The sequence below is a fragment of the Diospyros lotus genome, chromosome 9 (genome assembly GCF_014633365.1).
Source record: "Diospyros lotus cultivar Yz01 chromosome 9, ASM1463336v1, whole genome shotgun sequence".
Lineage (NCBI taxonomy): Eukaryota > Viridiplantae > Streptophyta > Magnoliopsida > Ericales > Ebenaceae > Diospyros > Diospyros lotus.
Genome location: NC_068346.1, coordinates 3,499,698 through 3,522,633, shown reverse-complemented (window position 1 = coordinate 3,522,633; position 22,936 = coordinate 3,499,698). Strand labels below are relative to the sequence as shown.

General features: G+C 37.2%; 3 protein-coding genes across 6 annotated transcripts; 2 read left to right on the top strand and 1 right to left on the bottom strand.

The window, feature by feature from the left end:
• Positions 1 to 511: 511 nt before the first annotated feature.
• On the bottom strand, positions 512 to 5,899 carry LOC127809807 (uncharacterized). 2 transcript variants are annotated; one of them, XM_052348919.1, is made up of 6 exons: positions 5,186 to 5,899; positions 4,644 to 4,742; positions 2,608 to 2,785; positions 1,413 to 1,510; positions 988 to 1,049; positions 512 to 883 (listed from the first exon to the last, which is right to left on the bottom strand). In XM_052348919.1, exons 1-6 carry the CDS (start codon positions 5,801 to 5,803, stop codon positions 760 to 762), a joined length of 1,179 nt encoding a protein of 392 aa, XP_052204879.1. In that variant the 5' UTR covers positions 5,804 to 5,899; the 3' UTR covers positions 512 to 759. The 2 variants fall into 2 exon arrangements, with proteins under 2 accessions (XP_052204879.1, XP_052204880.1); XM_052348920.1 differs by having other exon boundaries at positions 739 to 883; positions 988 to 1,074.
• A 117-nt stretch (positions 5,900 to 6,016) lies between these two features.
• Positions 6,017 to 15,031, top strand: LOC127809805 (uncharacterized). Its single transcript, XM_052348913.1, has 10 exons — positions 6,017 to 6,285; positions 7,698 to 7,932; positions 9,509 to 9,595; positions 9,721 to 9,890; positions 10,436 to 10,578; positions 11,087 to 11,264; positions 11,372 to 11,966; positions 12,567 to 12,679; positions 13,692 to 13,935; positions 14,596 to 15,031. Exons 1-10 carry the CDS (start codon positions 6,104 to 6,106, stop codon positions 14,818 to 14,820), a joined length of 2,172 nt encoding a protein of 723 aa, XP_052204873.1. The 5' UTR covers positions 6,017 to 6,103; the 3' UTR covers positions 14,821 to 15,031.
• A 771-nt stretch (positions 15,032 to 15,802) lies between these two features.
• LOC127809804 (pentatricopeptide repeat-containing protein At2g26790, mitochondrial) lies at positions 15,803 to 22,380 on the top strand. 3 transcript variants are annotated; one of them, XM_052348910.1, is made up of 6 exons: positions 15,803 to 18,659; positions 18,833 to 18,907; positions 19,212 to 19,372; positions 19,463 to 19,522; positions 21,338 to 21,761; positions 22,363 to 22,380. In XM_052348910.1, the coding sequence occupies exon 1, from the start codon at positions 16,086 to 16,088 to the stop codon at positions 18,558 to 18,560; it is 2,475 nt and encodes an 824-aa protein (XP_052204870.1). In that variant the 5' UTR covers positions 15,803 to 16,085; the 3' UTR covers positions 18,561 to 18,659; positions 18,833 to 18,907; positions 19,212 to 19,372; positions 19,463 to 19,522; positions 21,338 to 21,761; positions 22,363 to 22,380. The 3 variants fall into 3 exon arrangements, with proteins under 3 accessions (XP_052204870.1, XP_052204871.1, XP_052204869.1); XM_052348911.1 differs by lacking the exon at positions 22,363 to 22,380 and having other exon boundaries at positions 21,399 to 21,901; XM_052348909.1 differs by lacking the exon at positions 22,363 to 22,380 and having other exon boundaries at positions 21,338 to 21,901.
• The last annotated feature ends 556 nt before the right edge of the window (positions 22,381 to 22,936 follow it).

Below are 22,936 nucleotides of genomic sequence, written 5' to 3'. Positions count from 1 at the left end.
TAACTATATTTATTAAATAACTAAAACAAAATACAACCAAATTTATCAACACTATTGTGGAACACAATAGCTTTTGTAAAAATAGAATAATAACTACGACAAACAATTTATAATTGATCTAATCGACACATTACAGACTCAAATTTGTGAAAAAATAAAACAAATATAAAATAGATGTCTCGATTGACATTACTTTGTGATTTTTAAAACACAAAGACCCTTTTGAGTATCTGAACTGTATTTTCTTCCAAGTTATGCTTTTGAATTGTCACTATTTCAAAAATAGCTATCTTGACGTTAAAAATAGAATTTTATGCAAAGCCAACTAAGAATATAAACCCAGAAAAATATTAAATTGAAGTTTGAGAAAATTAGTCCCCAACTTGGTACCAAAATGGATGGATTTAATCGTGGTGGCTGATCAAAACAACAATGCCTTCTGTTTTGTCAAATATAATAACAAGATTTAGTTTTGAAAAACTGCACCCTGTTACTATCCCCTAACAGAGTATTAAAGACGACCGCAGAGCGCATAGCTCTCAGCTTAACATACGCATAAAATCAGTCCTAACAAGGTAACATTGAATCCCTTCGTACTCTCTACTGAAAAAAAGAAAAAAAGAAGAAAGAATGACAAAATACACGAGCCGATGCCCCAGAGTAAGATGATAAGCCTCCTGATGCCCTAGCTACAAAAAACAGGAGCAAGGCTAATATTTTGCTTTGGCAAACAATTACCAAACAAAAATGTGCAAGTGATCAAGGAGCATTGGATGAGTTGTCAGTTGGTTCTTCAGAATCTGAAGCATCAACCATTTTTTCGAGTGAATCCACATCCCCAGCCTCTGAAAGAGTGTGTAGCCGAAGCTTCTCTGCATCCTCACTGGGATAATCCAAGACAGGAGAATTAAAGGTCACATATTAGCACTGAAAGATTAAAAACCACAGGGTAAGCGAGAAATTTGGGGCTGGAAGGAGGGCACTTACTCTGCAACTCCGAAAATTTCTTTCACAATCAAGGAGCTATCCTTGGAACAGAATTCTGGAAGCTGGTCCACAAATTAAAAGTAAAACCTTGATCAATTCCACAACATAACAACACAGAACTAACATATCAGTTATCCGGGACAATGTCTGCATTCAATTCAAGTATTTAACCAAAAAGGGGGCTACGTGGTTAGTAGAAAGGGGATCGTGTTAGGGTACTTTGTGCTGCAACTATGAGGTTTCAACTGATCATTCTTTATTGGTGGAAATATCTAAATAAGTGGTTTCCAGCATACGACAAATAAGACGGGTGTGTGTTGGGAAAAGATATTGACAACACCAGGTTATCAAGTGAAAAATGTGACAAGAATATACCACGGCTACAACAGAAGCATAAATTAGCACACTGGCCATCAGCCCCTTACCTCGGAGAGATAGTAAACCTTTCCAAAAAGAGCTTGAACAGCAAGTTTTCTCTTGAAACCTTTTTCAGAATATCCTGACATGTGCATGACAACCGGACCTAGAATATGAAAACCAACCATCAGCAACCAAAACCATTGCATCTATACTTCTTATAATTGACTGACAGTGTTGCACCAACATTAAAACACTGTTGTTGTAGCTTTCTTTCATCACATTCCTGTATAACTCATCAGGCAACATCCTATGAGGTGGCCTCCAAACTGTAAAATTTGGGAATATGAAACCGCAATACCCAGTGATATACTAATATGTGTTCCACTTCTAAAGTTGCTACATTGCTAGAACATTTTTTAAGCATAAAACTCAACTGATCACGGATGAAGATACCAAATATATCAGCAGGAAGCATATATATTGCACGGAATTTGAGAGATTAAACTTTCAATAGATAAACAGTATAAAAAGATCCAATGTGTAAAGCGATAGGATGATAAAGAATAGATGTCCTCCTTCAATATGAGTGGAAATCATTTGATCTTGTAGAAGAGGCTAGGTGACTTACTTGGAGCTCCTATCGTTGAGAGAGGAAGGGAACTTAGGGGAGTATGGAGGGAAATCTTTCCATGGGAAAAGGAAACAATCTTGCTTGCTGAGAAGATGGGACAGATGCCCTCCCATGCGAAACAAGGAAGCTTGTTGGGATGTTATAAAGATGGGTTGAGATTTGTATAAGGTATTATCTTGAATAAAAGAGGGGGGTTTTTGGTCAAAGTCAGAGTCAAGGAACCAAGGTATTCTAGAGAAATAAAGATTCTGGAATCATATTTCATGGATGGATAGCCACCAATAGTGAGAGGCTTACAGCTTCTTGGGGAAGACCAGCAAGAATGGAGGATGGCTGCATTGGCAGGCTGATTATTCAGGTAGCACAGATTAGGTGTTGGCCAGAGGAAACACCGGATGGCATACCAGCTAAAGATGACAATGAATAGTGGAGGCACCTGCAGCCTCTTGCAAAACCAAAATTATATTTTCCAGATGTTTCTTGATTGGTTTGAAATGGAAGGTCCCTAATGCATTGGGGGCGGGTGTCCTGCCTGCCAAATTATTGTTATCATATGATTCCAATACAGCTAATGTGATTAACGTCAACAAAGACATGCAATTAACTAGTGCAGTCATACAGTCTAGTACCTTTATCCTTCACAATCCGTCTAGAGATCTCATTTAGAATTTCAGCAACTTGAGACTCGTCCAAAGAAGAAGCTTTCCTCAGCTCGATAAGGTTTGCAACCAAGTCTGGGTTAAAAGGCTTCTCATTCAATGCATAGCGAATGTACTTGCGGAAAATCTCCTCCATGCTAAAATCTGTCTGCAGATATATTTATATCATCAAATTCAAACAGATGCCCAAAAGTACCAACAACGATAATGATAACAAGGCAAATAGAGCAAATACACATGCAGACATACTCAAAATCAAATAAACGGAGACACGGGGAAGAAGAATCATATAACTTTTGAGAAAACAATCATACATCTTGTAGTTTTGAAAGAAGAGATTATATCAAAGAATAAGCAAGATGAATGAACCATTTCCATTCATTCAGGAAATTTCCCTAACTAAAATCTTCCCAGTCAAATATGAATGCACTTAGATGATTTTTTATCCTCACAACCTTTCTTTTGTACACAATGTATGTATATTTCTTTGGAGTCTTCACAACATCTTTGCAATAAATCAACAAATAAATCATTTTGGGTTCATCTTTTTGCCCGGGTTCATCTTTTTGCCCAGGTTCATACATACTTGTTAAGAAGTTCCATACAAGAGCAGATTACCTTCTCTTCCTCTCTCTGTGTCTCATTCTAGAATTAAAGGAACAAGAGAAACTTTTGTTAGCTTAGTTGGGTCGTCACATCGTGTAAAAGAAACAATTCTTGTTTCCTTAACTTTTCAAAGGATTCTCCCTTAGCTTGCAATTATTTTGTGAAGTTCTTAGAGGATACTTCTTTGTATGTTGATTGATACATTTGGTTCTTTTACATTGAGTTTGTGCTACTCATAATGGTTTTCTTTCATAATATGATTAAATTACATATTTAAGAAAAGGATTAAAAAATTAATACAGACAAAATTTGAGGAGAATGAATGACAACAAAAAGAGAGATTGTGCACAAGGTTAATCACAAAGTCAGTACAACAACACAACAATCACAAGCCATAATGCCACTAGGCCAGTAAAGATATATGAATTATAGATATTCAATGAGCTCTATCCATGGCAATATTCTTTGTAAGGTCATTATATCCATCCAATCATTTCTAGGGGTTTCCCACTAAGTTTGAATCATTTTTGCCGTATTTTGAATAGCATCGGCCATCTCATTGGTTAGTCTATCCTTCTATGATCCAATCTCTTCTTCCACATACCTTTTCCTTGAAAATATATTGTTTTTTTACCTTTTAAGTACCACCATCCTTGCATAAACCAAAATATTTGTATATATATGTGAAAATTATATCTAACCTTGATGCAGCAGCAAATAACCACTAGAAACCAATTGTGAAAGCAAGGAAGGCAAACCCATGGATTTGGCCATCCTTTGGTAGTGTGTTTCTTTACCATTTTACATAATAAATCAATAGTAACTGCTTTTAATTTTAAAGACGGTTGTGGTGTTTCAAACAAAACCATGGGTTGGATGGTTGGTAGCTAGTTGCAACGATTATCTTAATGGGAAGGCATTCCTTACTATATGGGTCTTTAAATGCAGATTGTGATATTGCTTTAAATAACTGAGAACATATGTCGCTACAATCAATTAAGTGGAATGTTTCAAAAACAGATAAACCTGACAGGTCTTCATGAAAAGGGAACAGATGACTCTTTTTCTTAATAGTATGGATAAAAAATATAACATATCCAATTATGTGTGCAATAACTTAGTTCTGCAGCTATTAAATTAAGAAGGCAAGGTCTAAGTAATGGAGCAATATTTTGAATAAGAAGGACATGATAAAATATGGTGATATTAACCATGTCTTAGCCCACAATCACACAAAAATGAAGTGATCCAGTAAAGTAACAGTCCAAATAGAGTTTTTAAAGGTTCATTATCAGTTTGCAAGACATGACAAATTTGATCAGTAACTGCTGAAGGGGTTATTGTACTTAAAATAGCACAATATATCAGTTCATAAGATGTATCCATGATACGAGTCTCACCTTTTGCATCAATCCCTTGAGAGCTGATTGTTGTACTCCACCCCTTCCTTCTTCAAACACCTCATCAATTGATTTGCAAAGCATAGCATTTTTACTGACCTGATAAAATTTTGTCAAAGTTAGGCAGCTGTTATCCATCAAAAAGCAAGCTCGGGGAAAGGTTATAACTCAGTATGCAGAATTATGGATTACAAGTAGTGAAGCCTGAATGATAATACTCAAGATTCCCAAAACCACATTTCATGGACAAATTGCCAGACTGGTGTCAACTGTTAACCCACAGCGTTTTACCAGACAGAAAACCCAAGGGATAAACTAAACACACACACATAAACACGTACAGAGATCTTCAAGTATTAAGATGTATCATATTTGAAATGGAATTTTTTCCCCCTCTTCAATTTGATTGACATGATGGCTAAGATCGTGAAGCTAAATGCTTAAAACTGCAAGCTCTAGGCATCAATCACGAACAGAAATAGATAGGATTAGCTATAATAACAAGCTAGGTGATTAGGGAGATAAAGGATGAAGAAACGAACCAATTTGCGTCGGATATGCTTGGGGGAATTGAACTTGCGGAGGGTCTTGACGACTGCAATGAAGAAGGTGATGCCGACATAAGCCAAGGGAATGGCGAGAATCCATGGCAAGGAGCTGCGTCCGACTCTGGGCCCAGGAATTGCCTGGGTGACAGACCCCGTGAACTCTACCAGGTCCAGCGCCTTCTCTTGTATCCAAGGCAGATCCTCTTCCTCCACGATCTCTTCTTCCTTCCCTTCTAACTGTTTCTTATCCGTTCCTTTACTTTTACCATCGGCACTACTAGTGTCTGAATTTGCGTTCCTTGCCGCCGCCGCCGATGATGAAGAAACCACGAAAATCGAGAGGGGGAGGAAGGAAGTAGGCATGGATAAGAAGCTAGTTTCTCTGCCTCTGCCCCTGCCTCTGTGAGGGAAAAGAGTAGAGGAGGAGGAGCAGAACAACATTGCAGAAGAAGAAGAAGAAACTCTACTACTATTGGTAGCATTAATTGAGGTCACGCTAATTCTTCTTCTCCGTCTTGCTCCTGGGGAAAACCCAGCCGGAGAAGGAAAGTACTCAGAAGAAGGATACGATATAGCGGCGGTGGTGGCACAAGAGCAGGCGGCGGAGGCCATTGACGCTTCAGATGACGGAGCGGAGAGGTGACGGCGGTGGCGTTGGGGCTCTGCTGCTGCTGCTGCCGCTGCCGGCCCTCGCTAGAAGTAATGACCTTAATTGATAATTAAAAATTAAAATACTTTTAAAAATTAATATTTAAAGATATAAATAGAAAATATATTTTAAATATTTACTAAATAAATATACAAATTAATAAAATGGAAATGCGCGATGCGTGCTGGGGAATCATGCTCTACGGTTGGATCGAACATCAACGGGAATGAGAACGACGGAGCACGGTCGCCGGTGAAACGGAGATGGGGACCGGAAGCAACAACTCCTCCCCCAGCAACAGAAGGGACAACAGCAGTGGCAGCAATTTCTTCAAATCCATCTTATTTTTCAACAGCAACAGCAAGAGGCTCAGCGACGACGATTCACCCAGGCCAATACCGCTGCTATCTCCAATCGCCAATTCCGTGGTCTCCCGTTGTTCCAAGTAATTGATCTTCGGTTTCCCCACCTTCAATTTCATTTTCCCTTTTAGTTTACTGCCACTTGCTTCCCCCCGGCGGGGGGGGGGGGGGGGCGAGTTAGGTTTTGTACATGTCAGTTTCTGTTGAAGTTCCTCAATGAAAATCTGCGTTGATATAGCTTTTTTTTTTCCGTCGCTTTTATTGTAATCTACGTTCTCAGTCTATTATTATAATTTTTGGCTTGAATGTGTTTGACAATTTAATATGCCAATTCACATTTTGAATTAGAATGATGATCCCATTTGATACATTCCAAGTTATTCGATGAGTTCTTTATATTTGTGGGCATGCCAAATTATTGTTCCACGACTCGCGCAGTGAGCTGATAAAAGGGGCGTGGAAAAGAAGGATGAAGAACAAGAGCAAAAATACTGCAAAGGATAGGGCTAAAGTAAGGATGTTCAAATGCCAAATCATCGTCATCAGGAATCAGTTTCTGGGTGCAGCATAAGACTAATCCCAGTAACTAGTTTGGTCTATCAACAGATATGCCTTACCTCTTGATCCTTTCCTAATAGGACTGGAATAGTAGGAACTCCTTCCCCAAGTCTAGTGAAACTTCTTGCATATGAACTATATGTAAGTTTGATATGCTAGGGCAAATTTTTGCCTCAACCCACCCAACCACACAGGATTCCTATTTAGTTTATTTTGAGGAGCTTGATTGCCTTGCCTCTTAAGAGTTATGGCTATCCTCATCTCCCTAATCCTTAGCTGAACAGCTAGACTGATAAATAGCCTGGGGCATTGGCCAAGTCCCGTTTATTCACAACCTGATTTCAATAGCCGTGTGCCAATTTTTTGACTAACATTTGTGATTTTAATGCCAAATCAGCATGCCTTCTTGGTGGTCCTTTATTTGTTTGCTTATTTGGCTTCAATAACAAATTTTATTTGGCTCCAATAACAAATTTCTCTAGGTCGACTTATCTTCTAATAGATATCTATAGTTCTTGATGATGTCAATGGATTAAAATTTTCTCCTACCTTCCAGTTCCTTGTGCACAAGAAGCACTTGCCAATTGACATGGAAAATGAATTAATCATATAAATTCTTTTATTTTGGAGTGCCTTTTTTCTATTTCTTTTTACTGGAATTTTAGAAATATTTCTTCTTCTCCCTGCTATTCAGTTCCTCAAGTTTATTCATGTATGTTAAACCCTTGATAGAAGGATATCAATAATGTCTTTCCCATAACTTTGCCTGAGTTGATGGACTTTAATGTTAATCTCTCTCTTTTGACTACTCATAAAGGAATATCTAGATGCTCAGATCTAGTTCAAGTTTTGCTTGCAATGTAAGGAAAAAATTCAGTTAAAAATATTATCCTTGTATTGATTTTTTATGTCCAAAGCATTTGTGACTAAATTGCAGAATTCTTTCCATTCCTACTGAAGAACTACAGCATTGCTTTGAGACAGAGCAACCTGACGCAGTGAAGCAACCTTCCACTTATGCTAGGAATTTTTTGGAGTTCTGTTCTTATAAAGCACTCCATCTGGTGACTGAGCATACGGATTACTTGAGTGACAAGGAGTTCCGTCGTTTAACTTATGACATGATGCTTGCTTGGGAGGCCCCTGGCTTTGATAATGAACCGCTGGACACAGTAAGATAAGTATCATACTTTTCTTCAATAATTTGGAGATATATAAATGGCAACTACATGTTAAGCCTTAGTTCCACTATGCAGGATCGGTTATATGAATTATAGCTTGCTAATTATTTCTATTTATGACCTTATCTTTTTTAAGACCTTTACTTCTTTTTCCAAGAGTCCCATCAAATTTTTCATGATCTTCCTCTACTTATTTTGTTAAAAACCTGTCACATTTCATCCACTCTCCTCATAGGAGCCGCTATCACTCTTCTTCTCATATGATCAAACTATCTTAATCATGTCTCACACATCTTCTATTTAATAGAAACCACTCCAATCTTGTTACAAATAACCTCATTTCTATTTTTTTCGCTTCTTATATGGCTGTATATCCATTGTAACATTCTCATCTCCATTGTACTCATATTCTGCACATATTGGTGCCAAACTGCCCAACATTTTAGCCGCATAACAGAGTTGGTCTTATGGTTGGCTTATAAAATTTTCCTTTTAAATATCACTTAAATGTCAGATGGACTTCTTCCTTTTAACCATCCTACCCTAATTCTATGGGTAGCATTCTCATTAATCTTCCTATTTTTTTTTTATGGTTCATCCAAGATATTTTAACTAACCCTTTCTTGAGATGACTTGATCTTCAAATTTTACCATAACATCATTACATTCCCAATATATTTAACTTCCAATCCACTTAATGTAAAACCTCTAGATTCTAAGTTACTCTACATTCAAGCTTGGTATTCACTTCTCCTTTTATTGCATCCACAAAGATTTGCAAATGGCATATGCTGAGACCCTCTTCCTGTATATGTTTAATTATCCATTTCTAGGGCAAAGAGATAATGGCTTCATGTAAATCCTTGCAATCCAATTGTAATTGGAAAAGCCTTAGTATCTCCTCCACATGTTTTGTCACATCCTTTTGCTCTATGATATGTGTCTTTCAGAACTTGTATTACCAGATTCTTTTCTTCTCTAATCTAAGACCTAGACTTATCTAGAAACCTTGTCTTGAGATTTTCTATAAACACCATATGTAAATCCTTTTGTTTATCTCTATATCTTTTCCATTTGGTGCCTTAGCAAGCCTATAGCTTTCATTGTTGACCTACCAATCATGAAACCAGATTGGTTTTCAGAGAGCTTGGTTTCTCGCCCAAAGTTTAATAGTGTGGCCCGTTAGCTTGATTCCTTTATAATTTCCACAACTTTGAATATTTCCTTTATTCTTATAAATAGTCACTAAAGTTCTCTTCCTCCGCTTGTCTAACATCCTTTTTGATTTAAGGATCCCATTAAATAATATCATTAAATAAAAAATGCCCTATTCTCCTATGCATTTCCATACTTCTATAGGGATATTATCTAGTCCAACTGCTTTACTATTCTTCATCTTTTTTTATGCTTGCTTTATTCGTTTGGAATTTGGAGATATATACCATTCCAAAATTGTTAGCGATCTCTTTTCTTGATTGTTTGTGACGAATTTATTAGGAGTATGACACTGAATATGTTATACCAATTTCAGACTGAAAATGCACATATAACTTTTCTCTAATGACAGGAAACTGCTTCTTGCAGTAACCATGAAGTGGAGGGTGAAGATGGATGGTCCCTATTTTATTCTAGTTCTACGAAAATGGCTGTTGAGGTCTTCCCACACCATTCTTCTTTCTGTCAATATGGGTTTGCTCTAAATGGGCAACAGTTCAGGGTCTCCCTCTGACATTATGTGGTATCAGTGTTGTTTTCTAATTAATTTCATTATCTCATCAGGTTGATAAGAAGAAAACTGTTGGTCCTGAAGCTTTTTCACGGATAGCTCCTGCATGTGCTGTTGTTGCAGATATAATCACTGTTGACAATCTTTTTGACGCTCTGACTAGTTCTTCTTGTAATCGTCTTCATTTTCTAATATATGACAAGTACCTTCGAATGCTTGAAAAGTATGCTCCAGATCCTTAAGCTATGTGTACTTGTTTTCCTTTTGCCTTTATTTATTTTCTCCTTGAGGTGGGTGCAAGTAGGGTCAAAGGAAGTAGATAGTTTTTTGGCTATAGTTTACTGTAGAGCCGTACTTTCAGTTGCTTCTCTGGAATAACAACTTAAGCACTCCAGGATTAAGATTTTCATGGCATCTGATGTTATTTACTCAATTTATTGGTTGATTTTTATGTCCAGGCGCTTCTTGTTCAGTCTTCTTTTAACTCAAGATAAAGGAGCTATAGATATGGGTATTAATTATACATATTAATTGTTCAATCAATACTCAGTCTGACTACTTTATAGGGTAGTTTAACTTTTATTATTTACTATGAAACCATGTATTTAAATGATTTTACTGGAAGAGAAAACAAGGGATGGATGCAGCTTCACCATCCAAGAAAAAAAAAAAAAAAGAGGAAAAGAAAAGAAGGGTTGGATAAGTGTTTAAAAATGCTGAGGGGAAATGTTCTGAGTGGATATTAAGTTGCTCATACTTTTACTGCAGGGTGATTAAAGCTGTTAAAAGTTCATTGGGGCCACAATCACCATCCAGACTTGAGCTTTCTGAGGGTGAATTCATTTTGGATATTGACGGTACAGTTCCCATTCAACCTGTTCTGAAACATATTGGAATGTCGGCATGGCCTGGTGAGTCCTTAACTCATGCTTGAAGTTTATTGAACTTCTGTTGGGTTGGTCTTCTTTAACTTGTCTCTTCAAACATGACTGTACTGTGGGCCTCTGTCTGTGTTACAAAGATTAGTCTAATTGATATGCAAATTAACATAATGACTGAGATGGTGGTGTCAAATATAGTTGTTTATTATGGATAAGTTATTCTGAGGGGTTGTGTACATATACCAAACCTGCTTGATCTGAGGAGCAGATCGCATGCCTTGTTTGGAGTTTTAGGCAATAAATCAAATATTTAGTTTATCCATGATGACTTGCTGTTACCATCCTAAATTTTTGAGTTTTTTATTTACTTGTGTATCTGAAATTAATGGTGTAAACGCTATTTACACAAAACTATTGTTGATCCTAGTAAATAATTGATTTGAAAGTTGAACTTAGTTCCCTGGTTCTGACGGTATATTTATGTTAACACACTCTCCGATTGGTCTGCATTATTGTAAAAGGTTCATCTTTTTGACAGGCCGGCTGATGCTGACGAATTATGCTTTGCATTTTGAGCCTCTGGGAGTTGGTTTGAATGAGAAAGCAGTGAGATATGACTTGGCAATGGACATGAGGCAGATCATAAGGGCCGAACTAACGGGGCCACTCGGTGCTCGTGTCTTTGACAAAGCTGTGATGTACAAATCAATATGCGTGTATGTTTTACCTGACAAACAAAAGATATATCAGTACCCATTTGCAGTTCTATTTTGAACTTTTTTATTGGTTTAAATCTTGAAACTCAAACTAAATTCTTGTACAGTACAGAACCTGTTTATCTGGAGTTTCCTGAGTTCAAGGGCAATTCACGACGGGACTATTGGTTGGATATCTCTCTTGAGATCCTGCAAGCTCACAGGTTCATTCGGAAATATAATCTCAAAGGAAGTCAGCAATCTGAAGCACTTGCAAGGGCCGTCCTGGGTATTCTCAGATATCGTGCAGTTAAAGAGGCCTTTCACCTCTCCTTATCCCACTACAAAACCTTACTTTGTTATAACTTGGCTGAAAGTCTTCCGGGGGGAGATGCAATCTTGGAAACTTTATCAAGTCACTTGGCACTGTTGAATGCTAGCCCCAGCGAACATGATTCAGTTGGACCTTTAAATTCAAAACAGGGTTTGAAACTCCCTGTTTCATTGTTGGCCCTTTGCAGACTTGGGATTATGTCAGAAAACGGGGCACACATTAATGAAGAAGCAGTTGATGTGGCTCTGGATGTTCGTGTTGGTGAGGTAAATCCATTAGAAATGGCAGTCAAGCAGGCCAAACAGAAGGCAGGAAGGGTAGAAGCTGCACAAGCAACTGTTGATCAAGTGAAAGTGGAAGGCATTGATAGCAATATAGCTGTAATGAAGGTTAGTTACATATTTCCTCTTGCTTGTCCTTTGTTGTCCCAGAAGTGTTATCTGTAGTAAGAATTGGTCAAATCTATTCAATTTCATTTGGTTAGCATTTTGATAAGAAATGTATATCTATTTTAATAATATCTTCAAATAAACCATATATGGAAGAACTGTTCCTTCTTCTTTAGAGGAAGGTGTTGTGGGTCAAAAGGCTCTCAAGAGTACTGAGAGTCCCCCCTCCCCCCCCCCCAAGAACTTTTACAATGAATGGTTCAGTAAACATTAAAATAGATCCATGAAAATCAAATAGGAGGAACTGATTTTGGCATTTTAGATAAATCTATTTGATATTTTCCTTACATATTCTTCATCTATCCTTGAGATACTTGCTATGAAGAGGCAAGGTTTTTGGATTGAATTTGGATGTTTGAAATCTACTTTCTGTCTCTGACATTCATCACATTGGCAGAAGTCATCAAGGATTTGATTCTTGGTTTGTCAGATTCCATAGATGCCCGTCATGATTCTGGTCTCTAACATTTTAATTGTCGTAAGACATACAACTTTGATGCCCTGTTTTGTATGATGACATGTTTGAGTTTTTCTCTGTAGGAGTTGCTTTTCCCAGTCATTGAATCATTTAATTGTCTTCAAGTTTTGGCTTCCTGGAAAGACCCTTGGAGATCAACTGCTTTTGTGGTGATGATCAGTTATACAATTTTTAGGTAATTTACTTTTCAACTGATATTCTCTTGTTGCTGTTGGTGGCAAAAATTTTGATCCGAAATTATGTTTAACAAAGGTGGTTTGACATATTTTGTTCTTGTAATCTTTTGAAAGAATGTCATAAATCGGCACATGACAGTAATATATTTCACATATGTAATAATAGTTAGCCCCACATAGTGGGATAAAGGCTGGATATGTTGTTGTTGTTGTTTATGTAATAATAGTTAGCATGGAAGGTGTGGTGCTGCATTGCGAACTTGGTTTTCATCTTTTTTTTAGCATGATGGGAATGAGTGATGGACATATACATGAAGGGAGGTAGCACCATTGAGAAAAAAAACAATAGGAGAGAAGGGTTGAAAATTGACTAATATTTCTTGTGGGACATTTGGGGGCTTCATCTACCAGAGAGAAGATCAATAAAAGGGCCTTCATAACAGAGTGGATCAGTAAAATAGAACCAACAGGAATTTCCAAGCTCATGTTTCATTGATTGACTCCTCGGCTCAGTCCAAGCAGGGAAGAACCTAAGGTATGAGAGGGTGGGGTATTTTCATGTGCTTCAAGGAGTGGTAAAAAAGTCAGCATCAAGTTAAGCGTGGCCTTAGTTTTTCTGGAAGTTCTCTTATGTTTTTCCGGACTCATATGCACAAAGTTCTTCAAATGTGGAAGTCCCTCTTCTAACCCTCGCAAAGCAGGAAGCCTTGTGCACTAGGGACATTCTTTGTTTGTGTTGTGTGAAAGTTTATTTGTGGAATGACCAATCACAGATTGTAATATTCCTTCACATTCTGTGGTCCAGAGTTTTTCCATTTTTCTTCTTCTCCTTTTAACTATGAAACATTAATGAAGTGACTTTTTTTTTTTTATGCTAGTTCTTTAAGATGGCATTTCTCTAATCTAGGTTTGACATCCTTCTATTGATTGTACATTGGCGGGCTGTTGTTTCGGACTGCTTATTTCTTCTTAAATAATAAATTTGGTGAATTGGTTCTCCATAATGTGCAGGGGATGGATCAAGTATGTATTAGCATCCATTTTTGTGATTCTTGCAGTTCTCATGCTCTGGCATGGGCATGCAAAGAAAGGGAGGCAATTGAATGCATTGAAAATCTCAGCTCCTCCTCAGAAAAATGCAGTAGAGCAGCTGCTGACATTGCAAGATACCATCACTCACGTTGAATCTCTAATTCAAGATGGAAATATTATTTTGCTGAAAGTAAGAGCTCTTCTATTTGCTGCACTTCCACAGGTAATTTTTTCCACCCATTGCCCAGATGGTTCTGCAATAGATATCAAAGTAAATATAAATCTATTTTGAAAAGAAAACAAAGCAAAGGATAACAAAATATGTATTCTGTCCACATGTATCAGTGTACAATGTTCAACTCAATAAATTTATTCTAGAATTAGTTCCACGAGCTCTCCCGCAATGTACAAGGAATATGTTCCTGATTTTCTCAAATCAGAGTTATACGAACAAGTGCTTGTCCATTAATTGGGACAACTTTGGCAACTCACTTTGAGGGAGAGAACTAGAAATCCTATCACTGTAGTGTTAGTTCATGAAATTTAGAGAGAACATATTGCCATTAGGAAATTCAATTTTAGTTAAATCTCTTAGTAAATTTTTTTTTTTTTTTTTACAATTATGATCTAATCATATCAATGTTTAATCCATTCTGACCTCTGCATATAGCTACTATTTTCCTTTCTATTATCGTTTTTACCAGTTAACATTATGACCTGATGATTCAATTTACGGCTAAAGTACTTGAGGTTGGACACTAGGGTTCTTTTCGTTTTCATGTTGGGACTCATCTCGAAGAGGCAGGCCTTTTTGGCCTCCCATTGCTGCTTCAAATGTCCTGAGCTTTTGCGTTTCTGGTTGCCTTCCATGTTGTTTGTTCAGGCTACAGATGGGGTTGCTCTCCTGTTGGTTCTGGTGGCAGTGCTCACAGCAGTAATACCTCTAAAATACTTAATCCTGCTAGTGTTCTTGGAGGCTTTCACAAGGGAGATGCCCCTGAGGAAAGCCAGCAGCGACCGATGGCTGAGGCGGATCAGAGAATGGTGGGTCAGAATTCCGGCTGCTCCTGTTCTTCTTATCAGAGCCGAAGACAAGAAAAGGAAATGACTGATTCCCCACCCAAACCCAAAATCTGCTTTTCTGATCCCCAGCTGTAAATCTTGCCCTTCCTGCTAAATGATTTTTCTTTTGTTTTTTTTTTTTTTTTTTGAATTAGGGCAGCTCAAATCCAGTCTATGTTACACAGAAATGGAAACAGGATAGAAAACAGAAACGTGGAAACGAACATTTTTTTAAAAAAATAAGCATAAATAGGGTCCGAAACAGGAATAGAAAACGTTTTTAAAACAAAGAAACGACTCTTATGAGGTATTTTCGTGTAAGATAGGATCCAACTTCATCTCAAGCTTTAGGCACTGTCTGTTTACATACACTTATTTCAAGCTTTTGGTACTTCTGTTTACATATTTACAGGTGTTTGGATGCTTAGATATTCAAATTCTGAAGAACTTTTAAAGTTGAACAGAAAACCTCTTGTTTGTTTATAATCATACAAGGTTGCAATTCATGAACCTCCAAAAATCTCTTAAAGGGGTCTTTAGTACATGAATGGCATTCAGCCTGAACTATTCAATCCTCTTTAAAATTCACAATCTATGTGAATTTGGTGGATAAATTTATTACGAGTCAAAATTTTAAATTTAATTTATTAGATAAATATATACAATGTATAATCTCACATAGACAAAATTAAATTCAGGATCTTGTAGTATCTTAAATTCTAGAGCATGTGTGTTAGATTATCCATGTTGTCTCAAATGGTTGATCAAATATAAATTTATAGTGTTTTTATTTAAAATTAAAAATAAAATATAATAAATATATTTTCTCTGATAAAAAATATAGTCATTGCACTTGAGATGATAGGTACTATTATTTTTTTAAATTTAATTTTTATTTATTAATTTAATATAAATGTATATTTATTTTAATAAGTAAAATATAATAAAAATACATTATCCAAAAAATAAATTTACTTTTAGTTAATGCTCAAACCTTGTCAAATGCCATTTATATACGGTTGAGGTCGGAGCCATTTCGCGGCTCGGGGAAAGAGAGTAGTGGGAGAGGCGGCCGGGCTGGGTTGGGTTGTGGCGAGGGTTCGATCGGGTGGGGGGAGAGCATCGCGGATAATGGACCGGCATCCAAGTTGGACGGTGGATAACGTAAGGTAAGCCCGCCTGCGGAACCCCTCCTCTAGGGTTTATGTCGTCTCGTCGGCTGGCTCTCTCTCTCTCTCTCTGTCTCGGTGACGTATCCTTCCTTTTCGTTTAGTTTCGTTTGTAGAAACATTGGTTGATTGCCTTAGATAGATGTTTGGGAGTGGTACAAGGTTATTGGTTTCCTGTGCTAGAACAGTGCTCAAAGCGGTTGACCGCGCTCCATTTGTTCGGCTGAATTCCGGTTTTGCCGCCGCTGCCCGGTTGAGTCCCTACTTTTCCGACTACTCAATCTCTGAAGACGATGAAGTAAAATCCACTGCTGTATGCACCCACACTGACAGTATCACTAATAATTCGAGCAAGGTTATCGACGCTTTGAACGGTTTGAGAGAAGAACCGAATCTAGCTTTCTCATTCTTCCGCCAGCTCAAGGAACAAGGTTTCCAGCACGATGTCGGCACTTACCTGGCCATTATTAGGATTCTATGTCACAGGTGCATGGATAGGAGGTTGGATGCTGTCTTGCTGGAGGTTATTCAACAATCCAAAGAGGAAAGTTTCGGCTTTGGAATTTCAGATTTATCTGATGCAATAGTGGACAGCCTTCTTGACGAGGCCAGGGGATCCGATTCATTGGTTCGGGCGTTTGATGCATTAGTGAAGGCTTATGTTAGCATCAGCATGTTTGATGAAGCCATTGACACTCTGTTTAAAATCAGAAGGCGTGGTTTTATGCCCCATATATTGGCTTGTAATTTTCTCATCAATCGATTGATTGAGAGTGGAAAACTTGATGCGGCTGTGGCTGTTTTCCACCAATTCAAGAGGCTTGGTTTGAGCCCAAATGTCTACACCTATGGTATTGTCATCAAGGCACTTTGCAGGAAAGGTAATTTGGAAGATGTCGTTGACATTTTTCAGGAGATGGAGGAAGCTGGCGTGCCCCCAAATGCCTTTACATATGCAACCTATATCCATGGGCTTTGTTCGCATGGGAGGTCAGACCTTGGGTATGAAGTGCTTCAAGCATGGAGGGGGGCTGGACTTCCAATTGATTTGTTCTCTTATACTGTTGTCATCCGCGGGTTTGTTCAAGAGAAGAAATTAAACAAAGCTGAGTGTGTCCTTCTAGATATGAATGAACATGGAGTGGTTCCTGATTCCTACTGCTATGGTGCCTTAATTGAAGGATACTGCAAGAGTGGGGATATACTTAAAGCTTTGTCTCTTCATAATGAAATGGCATTAAAGGGTCTCAAAACCAATTGTGTGATTATTAGCTCGATCCTTCAGTGCTTGTGTCAAATGGGTATGGCTTCCGAGGCTGTAGACCAATTCAACAACTTTAAGGATTTAGGCATATTTCTAGATGAGGTATCATACAATATTGTCATTGATGCTTGCTGCAAACTGGGGAAGTTAGAACAAGCAGTGAGGTTTTTTGATGAGATGAAGAGTAAGAAGATGGTTATGGATGTTGTGCACTACACAACTTTAATGGCCGGCTACCTTATTCAGGGAGGCCTTGTTGATGCCTTGAATCTATTTGAGGAAATGAAGGGGAAAGGTCTTAAACCTGATATAGTTACTTACAATGTACTAGCTGGTGGATTTTCTAGAAAGGGCCTTGCACAAGAGGTGTTAAACCTCTTGGATAATATGGAGGCACAGGGTTTGAGAGCCACCAGCACTACACATAATGTTATTATTGAAGGCTTATGCATGGGAGGGAAGGTGAAAGAAGCCGAAAATTTTCTTGGTAGTTTGGAAAACAAGTCTCTAGATAATTATGCAGCCTTGTTTAACGGCTACTGTGAAGTTGGCTGTACAAGGGCGGCTTATGAACTTTTTGGTAAATTGTCTAAGCAAGGAGTTTTGGTGAAAGGGAGTTCATGCTTAAAACTTCTCATTAATCTTTGCATGAAAGGTGAACATGACAACACACTTGTCCTATTTGAGGCGATGCTGGCATCAGATACTTCCCTTAATAAAATAATGTGCTGCAAACTTATAGCTGCTTTCTGTAGCTCTGGAGATATGGGAAAGGCGCAATTGGTGTTTGATAAAATGGTTGAGAAAGGGTTAACTCCTGATGTCATTACCTACACAATTATGATAAATGGATATTGCAGGGTGAACTGCCTGCATCAAGCCTGTGAGCTCTTCAAGGATATGAAGGGGAGGGGTATTAAACCTGATGTTGTCACATACACAGTTCTGTTAGATGGGCATGCAAAAATAAAAAGGAAAAGGGCCAGTGTCCTTTCTAATGCAGGAGGTAATAGTAGAGGGCCAAATGATATTTCCACCATTTCAAGTGAAATGAAAGATATGGAACTAAAACCTGATATTATTTGTTATACTGTATTGATTGACAATGCTTGCAAAACAGACAACCTTCAAGATGCTATTGCCCTTTTTGATGAAATGATTAATAGAGGTCTAGAACCTGATACTGTGACGTACACGGCTCTCTTATGTGGCTATTGTAGTAAGGCAAACGTCAGTAAAGCTGTAAACCTTGTTAATGAGATGTCATTTAGGGGGATTCAGCCGGATGTCCATACCATGTCAGTGTTGTATCGTGGGCTTCTAAGGGCAAAGAAGATACAGTTTTTGCATTAAGAAGTCAGGTTCAGTGTTGCTAGGTAAACTGGAACCATGTGAAATGTGGAACTATGTTAAAAAAGCCAAGGAGGTTCAGCTTTGGCATTAAGGACTCAGGTAACTGTTAGCCATGCGAAGTTGCTAACAATGATCTGTTTGTTACCGAGATTAAGCTACCCGGTAGTGTAGAACTATTTATAAGTGGGATCGCATTGTCTATATTTCAGTCTGGAAGTATGTAGAGGATGTCCATGAGTACATTGAATTAACAGGTTTTGATGTTGCTGCAGGTCTGAGAGGAGCAGAATTGTGTCAGACAGTTGGCACTTGGTTGTTGCTGGAGCCATCCAATGGTTACCCAAAAGGTATATTTGTGTTTCATCTTGCAATTAATTTTTTATACTGAGTTTTGTAATCAGTTTTATGCGTATTGTTGGGTCAATTTTCTCCCTTTTTTGTGTAAGCACAACAAGAAATTCCACAAAGCAAAAAGTGTATAAACAACTTATGCCTAGCTACATGTAGCATTCAGCTAGCCTTATCTATGAATATTGGTTCTTTGAAGAATAACCTGTAATAAGTTGTATATGCTAGGCAGGTCATTTAGTTTGGACCTAGTAACTGATATTGAGCATTATTTATTCCTATTTTTTTTCTTCCTGAATGCAGCACACTGTCCAAGTTTATAAACAAGGATGTTGATGGCGGTATTACAGCTTTTCATATGGCTGCATTGAACGGTCATTTTGATCATGTGTAACTCTTGATTGATCTCAATGCAAATGTCACGTCTGTGACATTTCATCATGAGACATCAACGGATATGATTGGTATGTCATTTGTGTTACACTTGAAATTTTTTATGTTGGTGGTCTAATTTTTTTGGGGACTTATAAACAGCATGATGTATTTCTTTATAGGAGCTGGAAGCACCCCTTGGCATCATGCTGCTTGTGGGGGAAATTTAAAATGCTGTCAGGGTGAGTATTTTTCTGTTTCACTGGTTTCTTGGCAATTGCAAGAACTGTTAGGTTGAAATGTTGGTGTTCTTACACTAACGATCCTGCTTGCAAAAGGTGCCCATTGGTTGTCATTAAATTACAATCAATAATGTGTTACCTTCCTGAATGATTTTCCCTCATTTCCAGTGTTAGGCTGCTTTATTTAATTATTATTTGTTTATAAAAGGGTAATCATCTTTTGATTATTTATGCTCTAGAATTTGTTTATTCTTGCATGTGGCTTCCTATATTCATTGCTTTGAGATATTGTTTTGTTTATTTCAAACTATAATTTGGAGCCTCCTGTTTATTGTATTTGAACAAAGATTTTCTTTTTCTTTTTCCTCGTTTTCTTTTCTTAATACAATAGACTAGGGAACTTATTCCTTACAATATTAATGGCAATAGGATGAAATTTGAAATTTGGTTGAATGAGAAAATGGAACAAACACAATTGATAAAAGCTAGATAGTAGGTTTCTTGTATGAAAAGATTAGTAAATCTGTAAGATGATATGGTGGTAGTTAGGTTAATCCGTAGGATAGATAGATTTTAGTCAATTGGAAATTTCTAAAGGCAGGTTCCTATTTGAAGACACAATTATTGAAATTAATAATTGGCCTTCTTTCAAGCCCAGCCAGGATATTCTAGTAGCAATTAACTAAACTTTAGTGTGAGTTGGTGACTTGGTTGATCCTTCAAGTCAATTGTCTCTTTTGCCATTTACAGTTCTTGTTGCTAGGATATTCTTCTCATGGGAACGGCATCATATTATAATTACCACAGCAGACGTTGAGATGAGTGGTGTCGTAGAGTTAATCCTATTTTCTCAAACCTTGGTTAAATGAAAATTTCATTTTCAACTTAATTTTGTCAAATTGTTATCTTCGCAAGTTTTTCTGATTTCTTGAATATTCATAGCACCAATTCTATTGAAACTGTCTGTGCCTTGGACTGATATAAAATTGCTAAAGAAGTGCCATGAATGAAACCAATCAAGAATTCATGTCTTGCATTTTGCACTTCTTTCGCACATTGTCTACTGTGTCTTTATATAGTCATATGGGTTTAAATTTTTTTTTTACATGTACTAGTGTTCTAAGGGCTTCAGATTCACTACTTAGAAAACAGATGGGATAGGGTTAAATTATGACTCATATTAGTTAAAAGTCTCGGTCATTTTTTATCCAGTTCTTCCACAATTAGAGGCTGTTATGATCCAACTCCCCCTTATTACCCTTTTTCATTTAGCAAAGACAATACTTAGAGAGTCTCGAACTGGATGCCCATGTATTACTTACTTTTTAGAGTCAGGTCGTATCATAGTTCCCCTTCCCTCAATCATCTCCCTTTTGTTTCTTTTAAAAAAAAAAAAAAAATTTGCTCTCTGATTGAATATTGAGAGTGTTGGAAGATTTAGCACCAGAGTTTGAAATTCCTGTATGTTTGTAGGAAGATTTAGCAATCAGAGTCTAAGAACATTACAAAACAAGGCAAAAACCATAATTTTCTTTTTGTTTTTTCTTCTTTGTTTGACTGCTGCAAGAATGTTGGAAAAATTAAGCCATCTGAATAGGAAACGTTTAGCAAGAAGACTGGAGAAGAAATTTAGTTAGAAACCTTTTACTGAACCCCATGCCCGTGTCAGTCTTTTCAAATGATCAGCTTATGAAAATGTTGTAGCTGTTAGGTGTTGCCTTGTTTGGAATTTGGTCTCCTTGGGGGTGTTGCTGCTCGTGCATTAAAGGGTTACTTCTAATTTCTGAGTTCTAACAGAGTATTGTTGCTGTTTAGATTTTATGAAAGCATTGAGCTTTTCACTTGAGCCTTTCATTTTTCATGAACGGGGTCTTAGGCTATCTCCAACGCTTCGCCATTAAGCTCGCCAAGCCAAAAATTTAGAGAGCCAAGCCAATTTCTTCACTCCAGCGCTGCTCACCTTCACCAAATTGATAGCGAGCAGCCAAAACCTCACCAGATTTGGCTTCACGTTTGATCAAGCCCCGCCATCTCTCCCATCTCAACAATCGATTTGTCGTCAGAAGAGACCCACAGAGCGTCTAGGAGGTCGGAGACGATGATCGGCAATGACAACGACCAACATCTGTAATGGTGTTGGATGGGGAAACAGCCAACGACAAGCAGACCAAGTGGCGACAACTAGGAGATCCAACGGCGACGATGACCAGCATTTGCAATGATGTCGGAAGGGAAATAGGTAATGATTAACATCTGAGTTTGTGTATGTATATGAGTTTGAGAAAATTTGTATTGATTTGTGTATTTGATGAGTGATATTGAAAATTTGTATATTTGATTATTGATTTTGTGTATGTGAGTATTTGATTATTTTGTGTATTTGACTATTGAAATTTTATTTTTAATATATTAAAATTTTAAATTTATTATTATGAAATTATTTTAAATAAATTTGTTAAATAATTGTATTTAAAAAAATATTAATAAATTGATTTAAAAATATATTAAATATTATTAAAATTTAATACAATTATATTTATTATTAAATTATAAAATAAATATTAAATTTTTGTAATAGTAAAAATTATAGGTAAGGTGAAATAAATAGAATTGAAGCCTGTTAATAAATAAATTAAGTATAAAGTTAAATAGAGAGGAAAACAGAAAGTGTAGTTAGAATAATTATAATTTTTGAGATAAAATTAAAATAAATAGTAAATTATTTATAATAATATAACAGTAAACAGAATGAGAAAATGCGTCGAAGGTAGCTGTACGGCCTCTTCTCCCTAAATGATTGATCATATATGCTTTTGTTTTCTTCTACTCTTGCTGTGCAGTGATTTGTTCTTTGTACGGCAAGGGATCCAGTCCCAGTGCCAAGGGAAACAAATAGATGGGGGCATGGCTAGCGGATAGGATTGGTTAGAAGACTCCATGGTGGCTAGCGGATAGGACTGGTTAGACTTAGATGGGAGGGCGGATGATCTTTGTACTTTGCCCTTAAAATTGAGAGTAAATTATATTATTGGTCTAAAGGGTGAAATCGTTTACTTCGAACACCTTTCCACATCCAGTTTAATAGGATGTGGGAAGAGACTAATCATGATAATCTAATTAAGTGCAGTGATTAGATCCGAGCTCACCGCACATAAAAAATCTCCCTCATTTTGGAGAGAGGTGCTCTACACTGTCGCTTGAGAGACTCAATCTTTGATTTTGGTCCAAAATTTACCACGAAAAGCACTTTGTACCCCCTTTTTGAGTAACTCGGCTGTCCATGCGGGTGAGAGTAAATTATATTATTATTTTTATTGGTCCTTAAACTTTACGTTCTAATAAATTAGTTATTATTATAATTTAATTTTTGTTAAGGGTCACTCTCTCTTTTAGTTCTTTTATTTATCATCAGGT